Source organism: Panthera leo, chromosome A1, assembly GCF_018350215.1.
Source record: "Panthera leo isolate Ple1 chromosome A1, P.leo_Ple1_pat1.1, whole genome shotgun sequence".
In the NCBI taxonomy this organism is placed as follows: domain Eukaryota; kingdom Metazoa; phylum Chordata; class Mammalia; order Carnivora; family Felidae; genus Panthera; species Panthera leo.
This window is the reverse complement of record NC_056679.1, coordinates 132,237,725-132,265,443: the sequence shown is the minus strand read 5'-3', so window position 1 is coordinate 132,265,443 and position 27,719 is coordinate 132,237,725. Positions and strand designations below refer to the sequence as shown.

At 34.9% G+C, this 27,719-nt stretch overlaps 1 protein-coding gene across 1 annotated transcript in view; it reads left to right on the top strand.

Moving 5' to 3' along the window:
* The window catches only part of ADAMTS6 (ADAM metallopeptidase with thrombospondin type 1 motif 6), a 295,715-nt gene that overhangs the window by 205,028 nt on the left and 62,968 nt on the right, over nt 1-27,719 (top strand). The window contains exons 14-17 of the mRNA XM_042940219.1: nt 15,602-15,704; nt 22,792-22,925; nt 24,503-24,626; nt 25,164-25,244. Coding sequence (XP_042796153.1) covers nt 15,602-15,704; nt 22,792-22,925; nt 24,503-24,626; nt 25,164-25,244 — 442 coding nt within the window. The remainder of the gene's footprint in view (nt 1-15,601; nt 15,705-22,791; nt 22,926-24,502; nt 24,627-25,163; nt 25,245-27,719) is intronic.

The window sequence follows — 27,719 nt, the reverse complement described above, 5'->3', positions numbered from 1 at the left end:
ATTGCTTGTTTCCTTTATCTTATGGACTCTTCTCCCAAAATATCTACATAGATGACTCCCTTACCTCACTTTTATTCAACTGTCACCTTCTCAATGAGGCCTAGCCTGAATACCACATTTAAAACTGTAGCCTTCCCTGCTCCTTACAACCCTGGGACTCCTAATCTTCCTTACCCTGCTCTATTACCCCTCATACATACTTCCAAAAAGTAGCTTATTGATCATATTTACTTCTATGTTAAATTTGCATCTTGAAGCAATTACTTGTACCTTCATTTACAATAACCATTTCAAGTTACCAGCATTATTTATTCATTCACTCAACAAGTCGTTGAGTGCCCTCTGTATATCAGACTGTTCTAGACTGAGGATGATAATCTGTGCTCTCAAGGGTCTTATAATTTCCCAGCAAATCAGTTAATTGCAGGAAAATCACATATCTATGATATGATAGAATAATTATGGAATGCTTTAAAAGCACATAGAACTGTCACTAGCCTAATTAAGGATTTAAGGGATTCTTCCCAGAGGAAGGTAAAGGTCTGAAGGGCAAATAGGAGCAGACCAGAAAAGAAAAAAGTGACCATGAGAGCATTCTAGGCAGAAGGAAAAGTAAGTGCAAGGCTTGGAGGTTAAAGAGGTTAAATGATCTTTATCTTGAGGCAATAAGACACCATGCAAGGACTTAGCCTCTGATTTATCCTCTAGATGAGAATAGATTGGAGAAGGTGAGACTACAACAGAGCAATAAACAAGTCAGAAAGAATTTGAGGGCACTGGTGGGAAACGCAGTGGAGTCTAAAGATGGCTAAGAGGAGAAAATTAAGGACCTAACTTCAAAAATCTATAAAAATCAAAGAACCAGTGTAGTAGGAAGAACAGGGGGAGGGAGATAGATGATGTGGGGATCAGAGACTGGAATGCATTTGAATTTCAGATATGACAAGTGAGACTGTTCTCAATGGTGACAACTCTGCCAAGGGATTGCTTACCTAACCTTGGGCAGAGATGAAGGAATTCAAGGATCTTCAAAGCCAGGGAATTTGAGGAGTCTTCTATGCGGATGTTGAGGTCACTCACGATGATGTTAGAACTTGGAGTGTAGTGTGAGACTGCGAAGCAGGTACCAGACCCTTTCATAAATGAAGGAAAATGGCCACGATGGATTAGTAACAATGATGAAGCCAGATAGTGATTTGGATGAATAGCATGAATTTCAGAAGAACAGAGGTTTTACACAGGGTAGAAAAAAAGCATATCTACTGTCTATCAGACTGTGTTAGGCAGGAGTGAGAAAGCCAAACCCATGTCTCAATTCACATCTGTTTCTGTTACGTGATTGTAGGGGCAGGCACATGTTTTGGCTCTAATAAGATAGTTACTGTAATATGAATAATGTACGATAAGTAAGAGAAAAAGGAAAAAACTGTGCCAGACATATTAGGCTTGTTGCTTTTCACCCATAAACTTCCCTTTAAATGCTCAAATCGTGGGGGCGCCTGGGTGGCTCAGTCGGTTAAGCATCTGGCTTCGGCTCAGGTCATGATCTCGCAGATCGTGGGTTCAAGCTCCGCATCTGGCTCTGTGCTGACAGCTCAGAGCCTGGAGCCCGCTTCAGATTCTGTGTCTCCCTCTCTCTCTCTGCCCCTCCCCCACTCATGCTCTGCCTCTCTTTCTCAAAAATAAATAAACATGAGATGCTCAAATTGTAGAACCTGCTATTGGTGGCTTGACATTTCTATTATTAGCTTTGTCTTCTGTTTCAGCTTTCAGCAAATGATACAGTTAACATGTCTATATCATGGAAATACAAATAATTTTTTTTCATAAATCTAAGACTCTACTAGTTCAGAATATGTGACAATTCAGTTACCACACTGAAATTTATTTTCATGCTATCTAAGTTATAAAAGCTATCTGAGCATAAGTTTTTAAGCTGGGGATTTTTAAAGCATAATCTAATATGTGAAAATTTAAACTTTCAGAACACATAGCCAGCACTGTCCAAGAGAATTTTCTTTAGTGATGGAAATATTCTATATATGCATTGTGCAGCTTGGTAGCTACTCACCAAAATAGCTATTGGGCATTTGAAATGTGGCTAGTGTAACTGAAAAACAGAACTTTTAAGTTGAATTAATTTATATTTGAAAAGCCATATGTTGCTCATGGCAACTCTACTAGGCAACACTGAGCTACACAGTCTAGCTATGCAATAGAAAAATAACTGTCACAAAGAAGATTGTAAAAATTATATATAAAATTCTCAAAACAAATCAGTCTTAGATCATTTTGCAAACAAAGGTAGAATATTTCCATTTTTGGTAATGATAGAGTAAGTTATTGTGACAGAACTCTTTTTAAAAAATTATTGAATAAGACTTGTTTAAAACATCACTTTAAAATTCCCAAAGAGCTGACAAGATAGTGAGGGAAATTCCTGAAGGTCTTCTTTGAGAAGGGGGAATTCAAAATGTAAGTGGAGCATCGGAGCACCTAAAGTGCTTCTGCCCTGACAATATCCAGAGGAAGAGAAGAGATAAACTGCTCCTGTGTCTCTTTAGTACTTATAAGGAAAGTTTTTCCCAAAGCTCCTCCCGCCCTCCCTCTGATGGACTTCATGTTGTATTGGCCTGGAGGCCTCATGCCCACTTTTGAACCAGTCATGGCCAAAAACAGTGGGATTACCATAATTAGTTTAGACTAATCCAGATTTGCCCCGAACATGAGGTTAAGGTCACCTTTCCTGAGAGGTAGATTCCTGACCAAAAATTAGAATTCTGTTAGCAATAAAGTAGAGAGTGTAGATCCTGGGTACACCACACATGTCTGCCTCAGTGCTCTTTTAGTTTCCATCTTTACTAGTGAAGTAGCAGCAACAGAAGTGGTAGTGGTAGTGATAGTAGCTGCTGATAACATTTATTGAGCACTTACTATGTACCAGACTCATTAATTTCACCATATTTTCTTCCCATTCTGAGAGTTCTTCTCCTTTTCCTAGGCAGTGAGTTGGCTTGCTGAGATATTTTGAATTTATTCTTTCAACATAAATCTAGAAAAAATATGCTGACTTAAAGTTTTGAGGGGCACCTAGCTGGCTCAGTCAGTAGAGCATATGATTGGATCTCGGGGTTGTAAGTTTCAGTCCCACATTGGGAATAGAAATTACTTAAAAGTAGTCTTTGAAGGGCACCTGGGTGTCTCAGTAAGTTGAGCCTGCAACTTCAGCTCAGGTTATGACCTCATGGTTTGTAAATTCAAGCCCTGTATCGGGCTCGCTGCTGTCAGCACGGAGCCCACTTTGGATCCTCTGTCCCCCTCTCTCCCTGCCCCTCCCCCACATGCACTGTCTCAAAAATAAACATTTAGAAATAAGTTAATAAATACAGTCTTTGAAAAAAATAAAAATAAAAAATGAAGTTTTGGTATACTCTGTTCTGTTACAACTTTGCCTCTGCAATACAAATTAGCTCATAAGTGATTGAGTCATTTTGTGGCATAGTTTTTGCCACTAAGTGATACAACAGCAAAGTCAAACTACATTGATACAGCAGAATGGTACAGGCAATTTATACTGTATATGATGACCATTCATTCCACATTCTTCTTTTTGCTCAGTTTGGCCACATCCTCTGTCATGGAACTCCTTATTATGTGTTTCTGCCTGGTCTTTGTACATTGGCCTCTTCTCTTTATAACTTAGCATCCTCAACCCTTTCACATTAACTTACTTCACTTTTTTTTTTCTTTCTAGAAGATAAAGTCCTATGTTTACTTCAGGATTCCTTTGTTAGGAATTTGCCATGCATTTTTTAAACTGTGCTAGTATTTCATTAGAATCTTTATTGTTTTTGTTAGTTTTCTGTCTTTGACTTATCTGCTTCTAACACTATTTTTCTCATATACCTATTATTTTTAGTATGCAAATTTGCAGAAAGAGGATTTTTCAAGAATTTATGTGTTATGTTAGAGCAGAAACTTCTATATTTTAAAAAACTGTTCTAAAAGTTTCTATTATATAGACTATAAGAGAATTTCATGATAAATCCTAAAGAGTGAATTGATTGTAGTTAATACTGAGTCACGTAAGCAAGACCTCAGTATGTTCCAGTAAGCATAGAATGGGTGTTACTATGGGGGTATTATAGAGCTATTGTGTTTGTATCCTTTATGTTAACCTTGGTACTTTTCTCTAAATATACAATGGTTTTAATGTTCTTTTTTTCCCCCTCTATAATGGGGGTGTCTGTTATGTGCGAGCTACCCTATTTTAAGGAATTCCAGAGTATACTTGTCTTTATCAGATCAGCCTCCTACCTTAGTACATATTTAACATAATTGAATACTGGGCACATCAATTTAGTGACATTGTAAGCAGTATTAGAGAAATCTTTACAATTAGTTAAAATTAATCTGACAGTCAAGAACTAGGAAACAATTCGTAAGCATTTTGGCTTGCCGTTTGTGATCCAAGAGCTCACTTGAGATTTAAATAAGGTACAAAAGATAAATTGAAATGATCCTGGAAGAATTTTCAAATCATTGCCCAAAATGAGATCATATCAGGAGTCAAATGGTAGCAACACCTATTTATGAATCTTTGAAGCTTGCTCTCTGCTGTTTAATTTATGCCCTTTTAAGATCTTACAACCTGTTCCTCATAGCCTATCAGTCTCGCATGTCTTATAACAGTCTTGACCTTCTCATTTCTGTGATTGGCCAGCTAGTACTATAGATTACCCCTTAGTTCTTGTGTTTTTACATATCATAATTATTTATCATTATTAGTCATAACTCTGATTAGAGTTGCGTTAGCTTCATTAAAATCATAAGTGAAAACTAAAGTAAATTAGAAAACGCAAGGAAAAGGAAAATAATATTAGGCTGGGATTAGTACCTTAAATATGTACCATAATTCTTTCTATTTATTAATATGGGCCACACATTTTGCTTTGAGTTTCCTAGTGACCTGAATAAAGAGGCTAACACTATCAGTTCTAAGATTCATAATGTCTGGTAGCCATGATGAAAGGAGATACATCACAAAGGAACACTTTACTATTTTAAAGTTTTGATACTCCTACAGGGATCTCTACATTAGTGAATCAGATTGAATATGCAAGACTCACAGTCCTCTTTTTTGCTTAGGTTAGAGGAAAAATTAAGACCAAGAACCTCTTTAGGCCAAGCAGTCTCAAAAAGTGGCTAGCATGAAAACAAGATAGCTACAACTTCTCCCCAGTGCTGATTTAATTCCCACCACAGTCATTTGAAGGATAGAGGACTGGTAGAAAGACAAGAGCTCTCCAGTGGAAAAGGAATAATGTTTCCATTATTTCCTGTCCCATTTACCCCAGTTGCAAAGAAAAAGATCCCCAGAGATAGAAAAGGCAATTTATAAAAAAAATCTCAATCTTTACAAATTTAAAAATAGGTCAGAAAATTGTATCCAGCTATAAAATTGGCCTGACCAGTTTCAACAGCAACCTAATCAGCTTAGAGACCAAAGGTACTGACACTTTAGACTCTAAGGCTGATTATCTGCATCAAGATGTGTTAGGCATCTACATGATCATCTGTCACCCTCAGAAGCCTTCAGAAGCAGCTAGACAAACATGCTTTCTTTGACATCCATATAAGGCCTCAAGGACAGAATAGTACATGAAGACAATAGCTATAGCAGGAACAAATTAAAGTGGTTTTCCTCTTGAAACTACTGAGAAACCAATTTTTATTAAAGACATAATAGAATTGGATGAAATTGGGTCTCACCATTGTACTAGGAACTGCAATAGAATATTTGAGATCATAAACTAATCTAAATAGAAAATAGATATGGCCCCTGTGAGACTTGGGTTTGAAGAACAGAATTTTAAGGAGGTCATAATGCCATAAAAAAGGACTTTTCTACATTTCCAAAAAAGAATTTCCTGGTGTTGCTTAGCTGTTCTCCAAAACCAAAAAAAAAAAAAAAAAAAAAAAAAAAGTGCTTGTTCTTCCTGTTCTATTTTATTTGTGATTTGTGTGTCTGCTTGATAATGTATGTAACTGGCGGGGGGGGGGGGGGGGGGGGGCAGGGGGGGCAACCTGATGAAGTGGAGCCTGGCAGTGCAGGCAGTGAAAGAATTCACCCAAGGCAGAACAAAGGAAATAGTTTACTGAATACACCCCAAGGGAGGTGTGGGCAGGACAGCAAAGCAAATACTGTCTGCCACTAGGCAGTGCTGGGGGGCTCTAGTTCAAGGGGGAAGGTGAGGAGGTATGGAACTTGCGCGATTTTCAGTTTTTTCTTTTTTTCTTTTTTGGTACCTGTGTCCGGGTGTAAGCAATCCCTAGGTCAGCTAGGGCTTATGGGTATTTTGAGGTAGGTCGCCCATTGGGCTGTTTGTATTCAGCCAGGGGGTTGGGGAGCACTGTGGGCTCTTCTCCTTTACACAGGTTTCTGCTGTTCAGGTTGGTTGCCTAAAAGTGGCCTGTACAACTGGAGTAAAACCTCTGGTGAAAAACCTAAGCTTCACGCAGGCTGGGATGGAAAGTCATATTTGTCTTTCATCTTAAACATTGCATTTCCTATATCTTATACATCAAAACTATACAAAATTATGGTGTCAAAAGGGTGGTCTGTGGTCTGTTAAAAAAATGTAAGCATAGTGTGTAGTATCTGGGTATTTTCTCAGCTTTTCTAGAGGGGCATGGTACCACGCAATTTTTTTCTTCTTCAACACATTGCTTATAGTCATCAAACGTGATATTGCTTTGGTTGTGGAAAATATAGCCTATATTTAAACGTAGAATTGTAGTGGGGAAAGTATGGAATGTGGATTCAAATTAAGCTTGATTGCTCACTGTAACACTTGTTGCTATTTGGTTGAAATACCTAAGCTTCAGGGAATTCCTATAGAAATAGAGCATAATTATACCAAACTTACAGGGTTGTTTGAGAATTAAAAGAAGTAACACATGTAAAACACCCAGTGCTACTTTCTAATAATTAACCTGTACTCAATACAGTGTAGCTATTAATTATAGACATTTTTGTTTCGAAGTAGATTACAAAAATTATGAAGTACTTGCAAATATAATTAAATCTTCAAATCACTTTTATAAAGAGGAAGAATAAGTGCTGTGTTTTTGTGTTTTTTTTTTTTTAAGTATTTTGAAATTAGGGGCACTTGGGTGGCTCAGTCGGTCAAGTATCCAAATTTTGATTTGGGCTCAGGTCATGATCCCAGGGTCCTGGGATAGAGTCAGGCTCTGCACTGAGTGTGTAGCCTGCTTAAGATTCTCTCTCTCTCTCTCTCTCTCTCTCTCTCTCTTTCTTTCCCCTCTCTTTCTCTCTGTCTCCCTCTGCCCCTCTCCACCCCATCTCTAAAACAATTTTTTTTTTTTTTTTTAAATGAGGAACTAAAGCTGAGCAATAGTCTAGTACCAAGGAAGGGATTCAGTGAGGCATAGAATGTCTAAGTATTGATCCACTGCTCTCATAACAAACAGATGGAGCCTTTGGGGGGTGGTTGGGCAAGGTAAGCTTCTCTGAAAGAGTTTGGTCACCTTTGACATTGTCTTACTTCCAGTCTAACCTTACCCTGCAGCAGAACCAGATAGCTGAGAACATTCTGAACCTACAGACCTTGCCCCCAGGGAGAGGTGTGGGGTAAGTGATAACAAGGTACAGAGTGGATCCATTAACAGTGTTATAACCATGTCCCAAGTTATAATTAGAAAACAGAGATGTATCAAACACTGCATTTTTTATAAATGTTTTATATAATATTTATTATATTATTATATACATGGCAAAAGAATAATAGGAGCTATGTCATTACTCTTTAGGTTAGTATGAACTTGTGCATCGTGTTTTGAAAAATAAGGACTAGCTTTTAGACACAGAATAGAGCTTGCTTGTTTATTGTGTTTCTAAAAGGGATGTTTTAAAAATTACGAAGTAAATGTTTGTTTCCTAATGATGTGATTGGATGTAAGGGTTCAGGTGCAGACAGATAAGAAAGAATTCTTGAGATGTTTTTGGTGCAAAAAAAGTGGTTTTTAGTAAAACACGGGGACAGGACCAGTGGGCAGAAAGAGCTGCTCTGGGAATCTGAGGAGCTATTAATTATATACTTTTAAGTTGGGAGGGGTAGAGACAAAGGAGGTTTCCAAAAGGATTTTCATAAGTTAAAAGAAGACTTAGGGGATCCTGGAGGCCTAGCTATTGTTAAGCTAAGGTTGTTTTTTCCTCTAGCCAGGCATTAACATTCAGACGGTTGGGAGTTCCTGCAGAAATGTCAGACTCTGCCTGTCTCAAGTATTTGTCAATGGGCTGCAAGTTAAGGAAATTTAATTTTATCTGCATTTCTTTTGCCTTTGCTCTCTGCATCACTAACATTTTAATAGGCTTAAGGGAAAAGGTTATGCTATGTTCAAATAGCATTTTAATTAAATTCAGGCTATACAGAAAAAGCTTTAAGTTTGAAAACTTGTATAGAAGATTATGGTATCAAATATGACAGCTAGATTCTAGTTTGTCTGGACATTATAGGTTTATCGGGCTTTTGTTTCTTTTTGCTTAAAAGTAAATACACAGTGAAACTACAAAAAAATCAGAAATCTTTGTGGGAGAAAATATAAGAAGGTTGAATCAGAACTAGTTGAGATGATTCACTGTGTGCATTGGACATTACATTTAACTTTAGTGAGCTAATCATACAGTACTTGATAACCAGGAAATCAGGAATCTTGTTTGCAACCTTTAAGAGAGGGTGTAGAAGCAAGGACTTTGTTAGCCCATGTGACACTGTGTGCTTTCGAAAGGGATGCCTGTTTGGGTGAACAGATAGAAATGTGTTCTTTCTTCACAGTCCCATTGTCAAATACACGACTTGCTAAGTAGAGCAAGGGGCTGGAATCTAAATTGCATGTAGTCTCCTGTAACTAATATAGAGTATATAAGAGTATATTGGTGTAAATAATAGAGTACTGGTATAGAGTATATTGGTATTGAGGGTATAGAATATATGAGAGTGTATTGCTATCCTGGAGAGGGAGTAGAGAATTAAACTTGGGGAGTGTTGAAGTATGGTCTGGTGTGATAGCGAAGAAGCCAAAGTGCATTTAGTGTGGAAGCAAGAAAGGAAAAAGCAGCAGAAGGTGAGAAGGGCAATAGAGAAAAGAAATAGAAGAATAAAATGCCAATTTTGCTCACGTTGCAATTTTACCTGAGGCTGTAAGAATCCTTGTATCCTGCCAGCCTACTTAACTTCTTTAGGAAGGGGAAAAGAATGGGAAAGGGGTGAAAGAATTTTCATGCTGGGTTTTCTTATCACACTATATTACCCATAAGATATAACACAGTATTTGCAGATTTTTCTCATTTGCAAGACATTTTGGGATGTATTTCTCTTGAAGTTAAATGGCATTTTGAGTGTATTTTGCAAATGAAAGAGAGAAGGCACAAAGGGCTTCTGGGACTTGCCACGGTCACCCTATTCTTTGGGACAAAACTGGGATTAGAACCTCAGTAATAGAACTGCCACTATGAAGTTTGTGAGAGGAAGCTGAGATTTCTTTCTATAGCAACTTTTATGGCCCAGTGAATTATTTTTTTTTAGATTTATGTACCAATAAAAAGTATTAAGTTTAGTCAAAAAAAGATGCTTTTAAACAATCAGTATAATTGGAAGCATAAGATAGTCTGTAGAACGTGCTAACACATTCTAACGTTACATATCTCTGTAGAAAGAAAAGTGCTGATAAAGATGCTAATATTAATTTTTTTTATTTCTTTGAAAATACTAAGATCAAAAATGCTGAGACCTGCAGCTTTGCCCTCTGGATTTATGTGGGGTCCTGCTGGTTGCTTTTTAGAAGGAGAGGATGCCTGATTAGTGTTAGCAACAGGAGGCTGAAAACCTGTCAGGCTTTACATAAAAAATTGGTTGCTTATGCCCACTGTTTTCTGTTAGAGTTTTTGCATGGTGTCAGCATTTATTACCTTTAAGTAATGTAAAAAGCATTACTTCTTAAACGCTTTACTCAAAGGCTTTATTAAAAAAACACTTTATTCAAAAAAAAAAAAAAAACAACCAAAAGAATCTACTGTATGTAATTTTTCCTTAGGAAATTATTCTTTTCCTTGATCACTCTGATTCTTTGGAACAAGAATATACAACTCCTACTGAGCTAATTTCTAATCAACACAAATCCAGATCGTTCACTGAAGGAAGCATTGAAATCAGGAAAACAGAACACTAGCTGATATAGTCTAGAAGCAGAAAGGCATGGAATAAAGTCTACTACAGTTTCCTTAAGCCCTTCTGTCCTCGCTGCTATTCTATGAACATCCTTAGTACAGTCTTGCTTTAGGGTCTTTTCATTTACTGTTTATTTTCACTCATGTGTATGTAGGTGACTCCCTCAGTTTCCTTTAACTCTCTGCTCAAGAGCCACCTTGTAAGAGAGAATTTCTCCGACAATACTATTTTAAAACAACTTCCCTCCTACCTCACTATCAGTCCCTTCACCCTGCTTTATTTTTCTTCTTTCTCACCTCCAACTAGAGTGAGCTCCATGAAAGCAGGGACCTAATCTATTTTGTCTATTGCTTTATCTCTAGAGCTTACATCATGTGTGACACATATTAAGCAAATAAATGTATTTGCTGTTTAGAAGAAAGACATTTAAGGCCAGTTCTTGGTGGCTGGTTTTAAGAGGACTAGTGATAAGGTTATGATGTGCCCATAGGAAAGCCATCAAGGTCTAGATTCCTTTCAGTTAGGGGTAAGATTGTTCCTTGCAGATCCAGAAGAAAGGAGCAAGACCCCTAGGTTATAGGAGGACAGATTTGGGCTAAAAGTAAGAAAGAACCTGATAGTAACTGCAGCTCCTGAAAAGTTTTTTATTTTTCTGTTAGATGCTTATATAGATTGTATGACCACTTTGGGGAATAATTGTAGAGGAGATTTAAGCATGTTAAGCAACATAGTTTATATTCTAACATTTCTCAAAAGTATATGATTCTGTATTGACTCAAAAATAATCACTGAATTTAGTTATTCTTCAAAGTGATACTGGACGTATGTATCTATTATGTTAACACCTAAATCAAGGGGTTGACAAATCACACCTTCTGGGCCAAAGTTGGCCTGTCCCCTCTTTTTCTAAATAAAATTTTATTGGAACACAGCCCTGACTGTTCGTTTATATATTGTCCATGGCTTCTTTGACACTATAATGGCACAGTTGAGTAGCTGCAACAGAGACCGAATGACACTCAAGAGTCTAAAATATTTAGTATGTGGCCCTTTACCAAAAAAAAAGTTGGCTAATCTCTGCACTTAACCAACAAATTGCAAAAAATAATACATAGAAACCATCTCTGTTCAGTCTCCCAAATACCTCGTCAATATCATCATCGTTGCTATTTTTTATTGTTTTATCAATAAAGATCCAACCATAATAATATAACCACTCTGAATATTTATTTAGTTATTTATTTTTAATTTATTTATTTTTAATTTATTTTTTTTAATATATGAAATTTATTGTCAAATTGGTTTCCATACAACACCCAGTGCTCATCCCAAAAGGTGCCCTCCTCAATACCCATCACCCACCCTCCCCTCCCTCCCACCCCCCCATCAACCCTCAGTTTGTTCTCAGTTTTTAACAGTCTCTTATGCTTTGGCTCTCTCCCACTCTAACCTCTTTTTTTTTTTTTCTTCCCCTCCCCCATGGGTTTCTGTTAAGTTTCTCAGGATCCACATAAGAACCACTCTGAATATTTAAATAGAGGGAATTTAATGAAAAGAATTGATGGAAGAGACAGGAAGATGCCACCCATCCTCCCAGGGAGACCAAGGAAGGAAGTAGTTTTATCAGAGTCCAGAGGCTGGGATTATACATTAGAAGGTGGAACAGAAACTGGATGGGGTTGCAGGGTACGGGTGGTGGGGGCGGTAAGTGTGGTGCTGTTACCTGAAGTTGGAGTCACAAAAAGATTCTGCTTTTGCCTACAATGCTGCCTGAGGTGGAGAGAGAGAGAAACATTCTGGCTTCTGCCGTAGTGCCTTCCATTGTCTGAACCATTGTCGGAAATCAGCAGACACAGAAGCCTGAGAAATGGAGTTTTCAGAGTTTGTCCCCCTGAAATACAGAACAGTGTAGAAGAAGGTGAGGAATGCATCTAAGAACGCCCAGAGCCAAGACCAGAACAGCTGCTCATAGTTATTCAGTGCTACAGTATCTGTACGCCAGGTACAGAGCTAAACAGTTTGTATGAATCCTCACCTGGGAGGTAAATACTAGTATTATCCCCAGTTTATAGATGAGGCTTGCAAAATTAAGTACATTGCAGGTACATTGCTAAATACACCAAATTAGAATTCACTCCAGGTTGATCATACTCCAAAAGTTTGCTTTTAGTTCTCTCATAAATGAGCAAAAAGTAGTTTGGAGAAGAAAAGAAACTTGCTAGCTGAAATGACGGTTACTCCTGTTACGTTTTTGTACATCTTAACAGAGCTATAACCTTATGCTGTTACTATAGCATTTAGAGTTCAAGGAAACCCCCACTTAGATGAGGGAGTGTCCTTACACCTTGAAACTATTATTAAGCAGCCTTTGTGTACCCAGTGTACTGGGTAAAAGGGATTATTAATTGTAACTACCTAAGAGTGTTGAGATAGTTTGAATAGGTAACACAGCTAGAGACCTCTGAATAGTGTGCCACAGAATGGGTACCTGCTAAATGCTTAGTAAATGTTAAGTAGCTGTTGTCATTGTTAATATTTTTATTATCGTGACTCTAGGAGTGGTTATCACAGGAAAAGAGTATAAATTAGAAAGTTTATGAAATATTATCCAAATGCTTTATTAAACCCTTCTGTTGGACTTTTTACTTTGCCTGTATTTAGGAGATTCCTTACAACATAGTCAAGAATGGGGTGGTTTTCTTCTGTTTGTTTTTCTGTGAATGGCCCTCATGATGCCTTAGTTTGTTAATTCAGAACTTTTTCATGTGGTTTTCTATGAAATGTCGTCTCCTCTTATGATTTCATAAGTTCCTTTCACCTAGGATGGCCTTTCTCCAACTGTTCCCAACATATGACCTTTGCCTTCCTGTGCCCATGTCTTTACTTGGTTTCATTCTTAATAGTTCCCTCCGCCTAGAAATTTTTTCTCTCTCAGCCAGCTCAATTCCTATAATACTTTATAATATTATGAAGGATAGTTATTGGGGCATCTGAGTGGCTCAGTTGACTGAGTGTCCAACTCATGATTTTGGCTCAGGTCATAATCCCAGGGTCGTGGGATTGAACCCTGCATTAGGCTCCACACTGAGCCACTCCTTCTGCCCTTCTCCCTCACTCATTTGCACTCTCTCTAAAATAATAAAAAATAAAGTACATAACATTTTTTTAACAAAGGGTAATTATTTTTAATACTTTTTATAATTATAATATACTTGAGATTTTCCTCCTCCACAAATATTTCCCTAATTAATCACATGACACATGGATCTTTTACTTTTATTACAGCACCTATAGGTCACCTGTACCATGCTGTTGTATATTCACTGCCTGAGACAGTGCTATGTATCTGGTAGAATTTTTTTTTAAGCTTATTCATTTATTTTAAGAGAGAGGGAGAGAGTGCCCGCAAGGAGGCAGGCAGGGTCAGAGAGAGAGGGAGAGAGAGAATCCCAAGCAAACTCTGTGCTGTCGGCATAGAGCCCAACATGGGGCTCAAACTCACAAACCGTGAGATCAGAACCTGAGCCAAAATCTAGTTGGTTGCTTAACGAACTAAGCCACTCAGATGCCCGGGTAGCATTTGTATCTGGTTTCTCCAACTAGATTAAAAGCCATGCTTGAATGAATGTTTAGGTGGTTGGTGCTTTACAAATACTTAAGTATTATATGAAAACTTGTAGTTGGAGTTCAAAGTATTTGTATTATATATATAAAAAAAATCAATGATGTTTGCTTAAAAATCAGTCTTGCTGCATGGCAAAGCCACTGACAACTTTAGTCCTTGTGTCAGATTCCCTGAAAGTAGATAGAATGGATTTTCTTTGACCCAAACATAAGCACACCATGAAACAAAACACCCTGGAAGTGATGCACTAGGTAACCTATGGTAAACAATTATTTGCCGTTTTTTAAAAGGCAAATAAGAAGGGTGATTGATAAGCACAATCATTAGGTTTGATATTGCAGTGTCATATTTTATTTATTTATTTTAAATGTTTATTTTTTTTTAATTTATTTTGAGTGAGAGAGAGAGAGAGAGAGAGAGCACAAGCATGGGAGGGGCAGCGAGAGAGAATCTCAAGCAGGCTCGTGGAGAGCCTGACGCAGGCTTTGATCCCATGAACCGTGTCATCATGACTTGAGCCAAAATGAAGAGTTGGATGCTTAACTGACTGAGCCATACAGGCGCCCCTGGCCTATTATTTTTATACATTCTTCAAGGGACCATTTACAACATACTGACCTCAGAAAACCTTATAAATGTAGAGATCCAAGGGAGGGTAGTAAAAATCTCAGAATGACCTCTGAGAGTTTAATCTACTCATCATTTATTCGCAATTAAGAATTTTATCTACTGACCTGTTTTGTTCTTCCATATGTGAGGGGGTTATTTTCTCCATATTTCAAAAGCAGTAACAGTTTTTTAGATGCCACAACTGCAGAACTCTAAAAGATAAGTCAAGTTAGGTCAGATTGCTCAAACACTGTGAGATGTTGTACTTTTAAATCTTTGTGAACTTAGAGATTGAATTTAGGGTGCCCTGTGGTATTTGGAATCTAGACCTAACTACATTGGCAAGGTTTTCCTTTTTAAAAAATTCAGGTAGAAGAAGCATTCCAAATGTTTAAAAACAAATAACCCTCTCTTCACCCTCTCAACATCCTTCTCTCTCCCTACCCAACATATGCACATGTTTTGAATCAATTTAGTATTTTACTTTCTGTGATGTTCAGAGATTAAATGTAAATCTTAATAAGTCCAAATTCCTTGAATTTGAAGGTGTTTAGACTTGAGGCATAGCATTTGCCCAGTTCATTCCACATCTTAAAATATGGTTTTTGTCAAGGCTAGACAGTAAACAGCTATAGTAGTGGGGATCCAAACCACAATTAATAGTACTGAATGTTGTCTTACAAACCTGCCTCTTGATTCCTTAAAATAAAGAGCTGGGAGTAGCTGTGGCAAATGGACCTCAAATAATGTTACCAAAAGAGATTTTGTGTTTTAGTTTCTTCACATAGTTTTTGTGTGTGTTTATAAGGAGCTACCTGATGGATTGATTGTAAAGTAGACTATGACATGTATCTGAGTGTAAAGTTATACGGAAACTGTCTTAATGCTTAATTTTGTTTAAATTACTTCAGTTGTTTCTTCTGTGGCTAAGATTACAATTCAGAATCTTCAGTCTGAATATTGGTTGTAAAACGGTAAAGCAAATACCAGAATTATAGCCATAGCATCAGGCAGTGAACTAATGTGATGAGTTAGGCAATTTTAATTGTAGGGACATTGTCCCTTAGTTTCAGTATTTTTCAACAATCATACCATTTATGATTTTATTTTATTTTAGCCATGTCCTTTGGGGGCCCGAGATTTTCGAGAGAAACAGTGTGCAGACTTTGACAATATGCCTTTCCGTGGAAAGTATTATAACTGGAAACCCTATACTGGAGGTAATGTATAATCTGGCAGAGCATTCATCATGCTTGAGAGCTTTGCAAATATGAAAGAATATATAAATACATACAAACACACACATACATTCATACACATACTAGTAAAAATTAGTGTTTGCAAATCAAAGCAGGAAAATGCTTACAGTACTATAAAGTTTCCTGTAATAAAGTTTATATGTTAGTAAAAATGATCAGAAATCGTTTTTTAAAACCTAATTCTATTTAACAGGGTTTTTAGAAACCTAATTCTATTCTATTCTATTCAAGTCCTGGAAAGGATATAAATCCAAATAATGTTTTTGAGTTCTTGAGACCTCCTTGGGATATATGGACATTACATTATAATCATTTATAATCATTGCATATTTAGAATTATCACCCTAAAAACAGATTATAACAATATAAACCAACTCAAAAGTGGCCAGGAAAATCCGTATTCTTTCTTGGCCAAAGGCCAAGGATCTTCCCCTAGATTATTGTTATTCTTTTTTTAGTGTTGGGAAACATTTTTACCCTTTAATTTGGCATGTGTCAAACACAAATTATTTAGTAAACACAAGAAGTTTTCTTGTACTCTCAAAATATAAATTAAATTTTGTTAGAATTTTCTCTTGGAAGAATTGAATACCCTTTTAAAAAACTTCAATGTTTGTTTTTTATTCTAACATCTTACTTTGAAAATTTTCCAGTGGAGCAGTATTAGAAGAATTTTACAGTGACATCTTTATACCCACCACCAAGATTCTACCATTCACATTTTAATATACTTCCTTTATTACATGACTAGTCATCTCTCTATCCATTAATCTATTTTATTTTTTAGATGAATTTCAAAGTAAGTTGTAGTCATTAATATACTTTCCTCTAAGTACTTCAACACGTATAGCATTAACCACAGTTCAATATTTACTTTTTTTGAGAGAGAGAAGATTATGTACAATGAAATGCACAAATCTTTTTTTTTTTTTTTTTTTTTACGTTTATTTTTTAGGTAGAGAGAGTGAGACAGAGTGTGAGCAAGGGAGGGGCAGAGAAGAGGGAGACACAGAATCCGTGGTAGGCTCCAGGCTCTGAGCTGTCAGCACACAGCCCAACACAGGGCCCCAACTCATGAACTACAAGATCATGACCTGAGCTGAAGTCAGATATTTAACTGGCTGAGTCACCCAGGCACCCCTTAAATGAACAAATCTTAACTGTACTCTCCCTGAGTTTTGACAATTGCATGCACCTGTAAAACCCTATTGACATATAGAACATTCCCATACCCCAAGATTCTCATAGTCCTCATAGTCCTTCCCAGTCAATAGCTGCCTCTACCTATTTCCTCCAAGAGGCAAACCACAGTTCTGATATTTCTGAATCTATTACCATAGATTAGTTTTGTCAGTTCCAGAACTTCATATACGTGAAATCATGTCATATTTACTCTTTTGGGCAAGATTTCCTTAAGCCAAATGTTTTTGAGACCCATCCATGTTATTGCATGTATGAATAGTTTATTCCTTTTTATTGCTGAGCAGCATTGTATTGTAATAAACAGTTTGTTTTCCCTTTCTGCTATTGATGGCCACCTGAGTTGTTTCTAGTTTTCAGCTGTTCTGAATAAGCTGCTGTGAACATTTGTGTACAAGTCTTTTGTGAGCATATGTTTTCATTTCTCTTGGGTGAATACTTAGGAGTGGAATTGCTGGGCAATAGGGTAGGTGTGAGTTTAGTTTTAAAAGTAATTGCCAGATGTTTTTCCAAAATAATGTACCATATTACACTCCCACCAATAGGTATGCTTGTTCCACATCCTTGCCAACATTTGGTATTTTCAATCTTCTGGCGGGTAGAAAATAATGTCTCTATGCAGTTTTAATTTGCACTTTCTGACCAATTATTATGTTACACACATTTTTTTGTGGACATTTTTATGTGCTTGTTGACCATTTATAAGTCTTTTGTAAAGTGTCTGTTCAAATCCTTTGCTTGTTTTTTAATTGTTTTTTTATCTTTTTATTCTTGAGTGGTAGTCATTTATCAGATGAATTTTACAAGTATTTTCTCCCATCTTTGGACCTTCCTGTTACTTTTTTTTCATGTTTTTTTTTGAGAGAGAGGGTGAGAAAGAGAGAGAGCTAACAGGGGAGTGGCAGAGAGAGGGGGGGACAGAGGATCTGAAGTGGGTTCCGTGCTGACAACAGAGAACCCAATGTGGGGCTTGAACTCACAAACTGTGAGATCATGACCTGAGCCCAAATCAGTTGCTTAACCGACTGAGCCATCCAGGTGCCCCTCTCCTATTATTTTTTAATGGTGCTTTGGATAAGCATAAGATTTTAATTTTGATGAATGCTAATTTTTCAATTTTGTTTCCTTTTATGGTTATTGTGTTCAGTGTCCTATCTTAGAAATCTTTGCCTTTCTCAACTCAGGAAGGTATTTTCTTATGTTTTCTTCTAAAAGCCACATGGTTTTGGTCTTTACATTTAGATCTACAGTCTAAAAATAATTTGGGTGTATGGTGTGTATTTGTAGTATGGACTCTATTTTGTTTCTCTGATCTATTTGTCAACAATAGAAATGCACAATGAAATGTGCACAAGGCACAAAGAAATGAAATGGCAGCAATACTATGCTAGTACCACACTGACCTAATTATTATAACTGCATAGTCTTGGACACAAGTAGTGTAAGTTCCTCCAACTTCGATCTTTTTTTCAAGAGTTCTTTGGATATTCTGAATGCTTTGCATTTCTATATAAATTTTAGAATTATTATTCATTTTTATAGAAAAACATGCTAGGCTTATGATTGCTATCATGTTGAATCTATAGATCAGTTGAGGGAGAACTGATAAGTTAACAATATTATTTTGATGCATTGAGTATTGACTTCAACAGTGAATTTATCAAAATGGTGTGTATATATATATATATATCCATTTATTTTTATGTTTTCTTTAATTTCTCTCCATTATGTTTTATAGCTTTAAGTGTTAGTTAAGAAGTGTTGCACTTCTTTTGTTAAACCTATTCCTGAGTAAGTTATGGTTTTTGAACCTATTGTAAATAAAAGTTTAAAACATTTTTAATTATTTTCTCTAGTATATAAAATTAAATAGATTTTTATATATTAACTTTTTATTCTGTGACCTTTCTAAATTCCCTTCTTAGTTCTAAGAGTTGTCTTGTAGATTGTTTAGGATTTTCTTCATAGTCATGTTATCTGGAAGTAGTGACTGTCTATAATAATCTTTATACCTTTTAATTCATGTTCTTGCCTTAATTCACTGGATTGGCCCTTCAGTACAACTGGTACATGTATGATTATATGTGTTTTTCTTTATTCCGTTAATATATGAATTGCTTGATAGATTTTATGTCAAACCAACATTTTATCCCAGGATAAACCCCATGTGGTATTGATTTATTATCTTTTTATATGTTATCAGATATAATTTCTGATATTTTATTAAGGATGCTTGCATCTATGTTTATAAAGAATATTGATTTGTAAATTTTTTTTTTATCATGTCTTTGACAGGTTTGGGTATTAGAGCTACTCTGGTTTCCAGAACTAGAATCCCTATTTATTTTGAAAGAGTTTGTAGGATTGATATTATTTCTTCCTTAGAATACATTTCACTGGTAAAACCACTCAGGCTTGGTATTTTCTTTGTGAAAAAAAAATTTACTACAAATTCAACTCCTTTAGTAGATAAATGGCTATTTAGATTTTTAAAAATTCTTATGTCTTAAAGGAATTTGTTACTTGCATATCCCATTTCTTGATAGAAAACTGATCATAACATTCTCTTACTATCCTGCTTAATATCTGTGGGCTCAGTAGTGATAAATGCTATTTCATTTCTGATATTGATAATATGTGTTTTCTCTCTTTTCCTTGTTCAATCTTGCTTGAGGTTTATCAATTTTTTTAATCTTTTCAAAGAATCAACTTTTGGCTTTAGTACTTTATTACTTTTTTTATTAATTTTTGTTCTTATATTTATTATTTTTAAATTTTGGGTTCATTTTGCTTTTCTGCATTCCCAAAACCTGATTTAAAAGAATTTTTTTTAATGTTTATTTATTTCTGAGAGAGAGAGAGAAACAGACAGAGCGTGAGCGGGGGAGGGGCAGAGAGAAAGGGAGACACAGAATCTGAAACAGGCTCCAGGCTCTGAGCTGTCATCAGGGCTTGAACTCATGAGCTGTGAGATCATGACCTGAGCTGGAGTCCGATGCTTAACCAACTGAGCCACCCAGTTGCCCCCCGCAAAACCTGATTTTTAAAAAAATTTCCTTTAGTCCAGAATCTTTTCTTATTTACATTGTGATTTCTTGTTTGACCCATGAGTTATTTGAAATATGTTATTTTTATTTCCGAATAGTTGATATTTTCTAGATTTTTTTTGGTTATTAATTTATAATATAATTCTATGATCAGAGAATACTCTGTATGATTTAAATATTTAAAATTAATTGAGATTTGTTTTATAGTACAGCTTATTGTTCATGTTGGTAATGTTCATCTATACTTGAAAAGGATTATTTTCTTCAATTGTTGGATACACTGTTCCACAGATATCCATCACATCAAGCTGGTTGATAGTGCTGTTTAAATCTTTTAAATTTGTTCTGACTTCCTCTTTCAGTTACTGAGAGAAGTGTGTTAAAAATCTCCAACTGTTAAAAATATGACTTTGCTTGTTTTTCTGTAAGTTTTTCTTCATGTAATTCAAATTGCTTTTATTAGGTGCATATACAATTGGGATTCTTTCATCTTACTGTAGGAGGGAAAGAAGTGTCTGAAATAATTAACAGATTTAATAATTAGCATCTAGATAATGTAAGCTTAGTAAATCAACCCTAAATTCATAATAAGCTTTCACTGAAGGTAACTGGTAATGATGTGACCTTCCATTTGGAGAATCATCTTAAATCCCTTCTCGAAATAAATGCAGTACATCTTCTGAAAACTCACTGTAGCTTAGGAAGCTAAACACATCTTCAATAATAAAAAAGGAAGAAATGTATTCTTATTATCATCATCACATAGTGTAATGGTCTAAGGAATACATCCTTGGCATTTATATGTCCTACATATCAAATACTAACTTACATAATTAAATAACATTAAAATTGAGAGAACTCATGTTCTCTTTTTCAAGACAGATACACAAAAAGCTGCCTTAAATTCCAAAGCATTATAATAAAAAATGGGAAAAGAGCTATACTGGGTAGTAATGAAAAAAATCGCAGTAAAATTCATTAAAATTTAGAGTAATTTTATTAATGAGAATCTTACAAAAATAAACACCTTGATTATCAGCTCAGGAATAAATTATTTTATTTATTACTTGTTATTTTTGTGCTCAGTACAGCAAAGGTATCATTACCCTAAGTCTAGTAATAACATTGCAATTATATAGAAGTTCTAAAGCCTGTAGACATCAAAAATGGAAATAAACATAGAGTTAGGCCAGAGGTTGTCAACTGGCAGTTCAGGAACCAGATTTTACTTATATACATGTTTTAACCTCCACAGTATTTTTGAAAACTTTGAATGAATTACTAAGAAAAGTTTTTATTTTAAAAATCTAGGTTTTCAGATTCTCATGAAAAAAATAGAACTTCTGACAATATTGGGCCATCTTCTTGCATTATACAACAATCAACTTTAACAATGATCTTCTTTAATGAAATGTTCTCTCATTTACCATTGTCTCTACCACTCAGTTGTCTTGTCTCTTTTATTTCACATACTTTCACCCTGCAAAAACCTGGTTTCTACTTTCACTAAGACTAAGCATGTCATTTTTTCTTTCTGCCTTATTTTCTTTGCTAGAAGTAGTCTTCTTTATTTCAAAGAGAAATCTTATCAGCATAATTAGAATGAAGCCAAGTGTTTTAAATGAAGGTTCAACAAAAGTGCTTTTAAATCATAATTTCAATCAATAGATACATATTTATATGTAGCTTTCTCATGCAGTGTTTTGAATAAAATAAATTCATATATATTGCTACTTTTCCAATATACTATGGGATTATAATATTACTCTGCTTATTTTTTAAATTACTATTATTTATGTCCATTTTTCACATCAACCTTAAAAATACAAATTTCAGTGACAAAATGAAAATGATGACATTATTATATGCATTTATTCACAAAATTAAATTGGCTATTGTTTTATTTGTTCACGTTTAATGCTCCATGTAATATCTTTGATTTAGTAATAAGAATTACTCAAATCTAATGCTATAATTAACTTTACCTTTGATTTGCTTATCTCATAAAAATTTATCTCTATGCCAAAGCCATGTTTGTTGAATATGGTATGTTTAAACCAGGTACAAATTCAGAGGTGTTTTTGTTTTTGTTTTTGTTTTAATTTTTGTTTTTGTTTTACAAGTACCATATCCCTGCTTCAAGTAGCAGGGTTTTGTATCAGCTGCAGTTAACAAGGGACATATGTTGTAGAAATTTCCATTTATTACATGAAGTTATTGTGTCAAGCCTCCTCAAACTTTATTTTCTTAGTTTTTCTTTTAATGTTTATTTATTTATTTTGAGAGAGTGAGCAGAGAAGGGGCAGAGAGAGGGAGAGAGAGAATCCTAAGCAGGTTCCACACTGTGAGCATAAAGACTGAAGTGGCACTCAGTCTCACAAAATTTGAGATTATGACCTGAGCCGAAAGCAAGAGTTGGATGCTTAACCAACTGAGCCACCCAGGCACCCGCGTTTTCTTAGTTTTTAAAAAATCTTCCATTTCATCCATTTTTTTCAACATTTAGGTACCTTTACTGTGATCCCTTTTGACCTAAAATATATTGTTAAATATATATTGGAAATACGTGAACATTTTAAATTTTGAAACTGCTCAATGGATCCTCTGTCAAGTTTCACAAGCAATGAAAATAAGTGTGAAATTTTAGCAAAGAAGGAAAGAAACCTACACATCTGGGTATATAGTGACAGCATTATGTCTGTATAAATTGTAAATTTACTGTGGTTAATATGGGATCACCATATAATATGGTTTCTTACAAGAACCAGTCCATTTATTTCTCTTCTGCTGTATTTGTCCAGGTGGGGTAAAACCTTGCGCATTAAACTGCCTGGCTGAAGGTTACAACTTCTACACTGAACGTGCCCCTGCGGTGATTGATGGGACTCAGTGCAATGCGGACTCACTGGATATCTGTATCAATGGGGAATGCAAGGTTGCTCCAATTACGAATTTCACTCCTTTTTGTTGGGGCTTTTGAGACTTTTGTCTTCTTTTCTCAGATATTAGCTCTTAATTAAAACTGTGCTCAGTTTTAATAAAAGAGAGCTATATTTTAGAGAAAATCAGATTCCAATTAGGTTGACAGTACATATAAAGGTAGACTAGCCTATTCGTATTCAAACATCCTGTAAATGTGATTTATTTTGATGTTCTAGTTACATGTATAGTGATTGCTAAAGTTCTGAATATATTTTGGACTTTAGTTTCTATTATTTTGCTCTGTTTACAAACAGACTGCAAAGATGATAGGAAGAGAGGGAACAAGGATGCAGCTCTTACTCATATGGCTACCATATGTTTTCACTGGAAGATTGTTTGATACATTTCATAGCGTATTTTTTTTCTCAAAGTGTGAAGTAGCTGTGTTCCTCCTACTTTGCCTCTTTTTGAAGCATTTTGAAACACAATGGTTTTCATTATAGAGTTAGTCTTTACCTTATTAAAGCATTTATTTGAGAGAATTATCCAGACTAGTTGAGACTTATGGGACCAAATCTATGCTATTTTCCTAGACCTGTGTATAAATCTGATCATAATAAGAAAAGTCGCAAATACCACTGTCCTCGTAACTTTTTTTCTTGTTTGTCTTTATTTTATTTTAAAGAGAAGCACAATTCTAAGTCTTAGAAATTGAGAAAGAAGAGATAAACACATGATCTGTTTTACTTTGTGTCACAATTTCTTACAAAAGTTTCTGTCCTGGCTACTTGCATCCAAATATATCTGATGATCCTGTATGTGTGTGTGATTTCTGACAGTATTAATTTTTTTTTCAGAAAACAAAGACAAAAAGCACAGGTTTTATTCAGAGATCACATGCCTGTTATCAATGGCTATAGGTCATATATACAAATGCAAGTACCAAAATATGTACCAAAAATATATAAAAATCTACATTTCTGTGATTAAATGCAAAACTAAAAGGTAGAATTTCAGCTTCTAAAATCACATGCTTACATCTCCTTGTTTTTTATGACAATTTTAGTTAGCAAGTATAAACAGGTATTCATTTTTAAAGGTTTGCCCAGGTTTGAATTCCACAACTAATCCTTGACACTAACAATTGGGTATCCAAAAGAGCCAGTGATTTAGAAAGGTCAAACCATAAAGCTCAGTCAAGACTCCTGCTGTTATTACCTTGTGTAGGACAATATGCCATTTTTCTTAATTCTTGCATTTCTTAATCGAAGGTATAAATAAGAGCCCATTGCCAACAAACTATAAAATATTTTAAGATTTGGAGCATGCTATCTATAAATGAAAAAGAAATCTAGGTTAGAAATATAGACATACATTCCTGGGGAATCAAAAAATTTTTTTCTTTAAACTTACATGTTGCAAAATGTTAGCTAAGAACTTGCTCGAGGGTGAAGGAAAAAGTGGAAAGAGGAAAATATTTCCTGTTTTGATTTCCTTTACTGGAAAAACAAATCAGTTATATTTATTTGGTTAGTTATGGTTCCAAGAAATCCTCTTTATGACATACTGAATATTCTTCTCTGTTTTCAGCATGTAGGTTGTGATAATATTTTGGGATCCGATGCTAGGGAAGATAGATGTCGAGTCTGTGGAGGGGATGGAAGCACATGTGATGCCATTGAAGGGTTCTTCAATGATTCGTTGCCCAGAGGAGGTGAGTGTGTAGAGAGAACTCTTCCTCACACCTCTGATGTACTGGGAATAGCCAAAACACTTGAATTCTTCCCCACTGCCTTCTTTTTAAATTTTTTGTTTAGGCAGACAATGTTTTTTCCCCCAAATTGCTTTCAGTCTCTTAAGTATCAATTATAGATTCATGTAAGATATTTTAAGGAAATATTATTCCCTTTCTACTTGACTTCATTTAGCCTTGTTTTCCTAAGATGGAAATTCCCACAGAGCATTGATGGGAGGGCCATGTGTTGAGGAAAAAAAAAAAAACAACAAAACATGAGCCAATATGATACATCTTGGGGCTTTAAAGATTATCTTGAGATATTTTAGATAAAAAGAAAAATAGATGTGTTCATGAACCCAAAGGGGAATTTTCCCATATTATGTAATTTTATAAAGTGTCAATCAAGTAAAGATTTGAAGAACAAGGAAACTTATTACTAAATGGTTACTAAACACTCATTTTCTGACCAAGGCTGCACGTGCTGCTTATTACTGCCTATCTTCTATGTTCCAGGCTATATGGAGGTAGTGCAGATACCAAGAGGCTCTGTTCATATTGAAGTCAGAGAAGTTGCCATGTCAAAGAACTATATTGGTAAGTAGCCTATATTGCTAGAATTTTTAAATTGCTGAGGAAAAGCAGCACAGTATCCTGCTGTGAAAAGACATATTGCTTGAGTAGAACACTTCCATGCTAAAATGAAGGAAGTTTCAAGTTTTATAAGACCACACATAAGAGCTAAACAAAAAAATTAGGAATTTATAGCTCTTCACTGGTTTGGCTATTTGATTTTTAAAAATCTGTTTCATTGAGGCATTTATATATGATAAAATGCATTTATTATTTTTTATAAGTGTACATTTTGAAGGGTACTGGTAAATGTATATGTGTAAATTATAGATATGCAAATAAATATATAAGTAATTGAAGTATTTATAAATACTTTTATTTATTTATTAAAAATGCATTTATTATTTTTTATAAGTGTACATTTTGAAGGGTACTGGTAAATGTATACATATAAATTATAGATATGTAAATAAATATATAGGTAATAATAGAATTATTCATATGAATTATTAATATACATATGTTAATGTGTAGTTTATTTTTATTTATTCTGGAATTTCACATGAATGGGATCATAAAGTCTATATACTCTCATGTCTGGTATTTTTCACCCACGATAATGTTTTTGAGATTCATCTATATTTTTGAGTAATAAGTTGAGTGTATCTGAAGTTTATTCTTTTTTTTTTTTTTTTTTTTTTTTTTGCTAAATAACATTTCTTTGTGGGGACATACCATAATTTATGTACTCACTTATTGGATAATTGGGTCATTTCCAGTCTTTGACTCTTATGAATAAAGCTTCTTTGAACAGTTATAGGTAAACATTGTGTAGACATATATTTTCATTTCTTCTGGATAAAAACCTAGGAGTAAAATGGCCTGCTCCTATGATAAGTACACGTTTAACTTTATAAGAAATTACTAAACTATTTTCCAAAGTGGTTATTATCACTTAGATTCCCCCAAATGATATAGAAGAGTCTGGTTGCTCTACATTCTTGTCAATACTTGATATTGGCGGCCTTTTAAAATTTACCCTTGGAAATATCTTTTTTGTGGAGTGTCTCAACAAATATTTTGCCTACTTTACATTTTTTTCTTTTAATCAAATTATAAGGATCCTTTGTATATTCTAGATACAAGCCTTTGTTCAACTATATGTTTTAAGACTACTTTTTCCTAGGCAGTGGCTTATTTATTCCTGTTTAATGGGTATTTCAATTTTCATGAAATTTAATTTATTAATTTGTTCATGGATTATGCTTTTGTGTCCTACCTTACAAATTTTGCCACCCTCAAGGTTGCAAATATTGTCTTCAATGTCTCTTCAAGAAATTATAGTTTTAGCTCTTATGTTTAGATATATGGCCCATTTTGAGTTCTTATATAAGATATAAAGTAAGTGTTCAATTTTTTTCATATGGATATTCAGTTACTATAGATAGCGCCATTTGTTGAAAAGACCATTATTTCTCCTATTGAATTACCTTGACACTTCTGTTAAAGATCAATTGAACATGAATGTATGCTATTTCTGTTCCCTCCCATTGATATATATGTCTTTGTCTATCCTTTCTTTTTAAATTTTTTATAGCACGCAAACCAAGATGGGTTTTTCTTACTTACTTACTTACTTACTTACTTACTTACTTATTTATTTATTTCGAGAGCACATGAGTGGGGGAGGGGCAGAGAGAGAGAGAGAGAGAGAGAGAGAGGGAGAAAGAGAATCCCAAGCAGTTTCCATGCTCAGCACGGGGCTTGATCCCACGACTCTGGGATCATGACCTGAGCCCAAACCAAGAGTCAGACACTTAACTGACTGACCCACCCAGGCATCCCTGTGGGTGTCTATCCTTAAAAGATTGTATTTTTGTATTGTATTACAATACAAACTACATTGTATTAATTAATGGAAATTTCCAGTAGAATTTGAAAATTAGGAGCATTAGGTTCTCAAATTTGTTGTTCTTTCTCAAAATAATTTTTGCTTATCTAGGTCCTTTACATTTATGCATGCATTTTAGAATTAATTTGTCAATTTCTACAAAAAGAGATTACATAGAATGTGTAGATCAATTGGGGGAGAATTGACGTCTTAAAGATATTATTTTCCAGTACATGGAAAGATTTACCTGCATATTTATTTAAATCTTTATTTTTGTTCACCAGTGTTTATTTCTCAGTGTACGGGTCTTGCACCTATTTTTTTTCTTAAATCTACCACAAAATATTTCATGCTTTCTGATATAATAAATAGTATTTATATCATGAACAAATGTGGAATTTTGTCAAATGCTTTTTCTCTATCTCTTGAGTTAATCGTATGCTTTTTATTGTAGTGTCTCTTTTTCTTGATCATGCTAATGAGGGGTTTGTTAATTTTATTGATCTTTTCAAAGAACAAGCTGTTGATTTAAATAATTTTTTCTATTATTTCTCCATTTTTCATGACATGGATTCCCACTGTTGTCTTTATTGTTTCCTGTTTTTGGT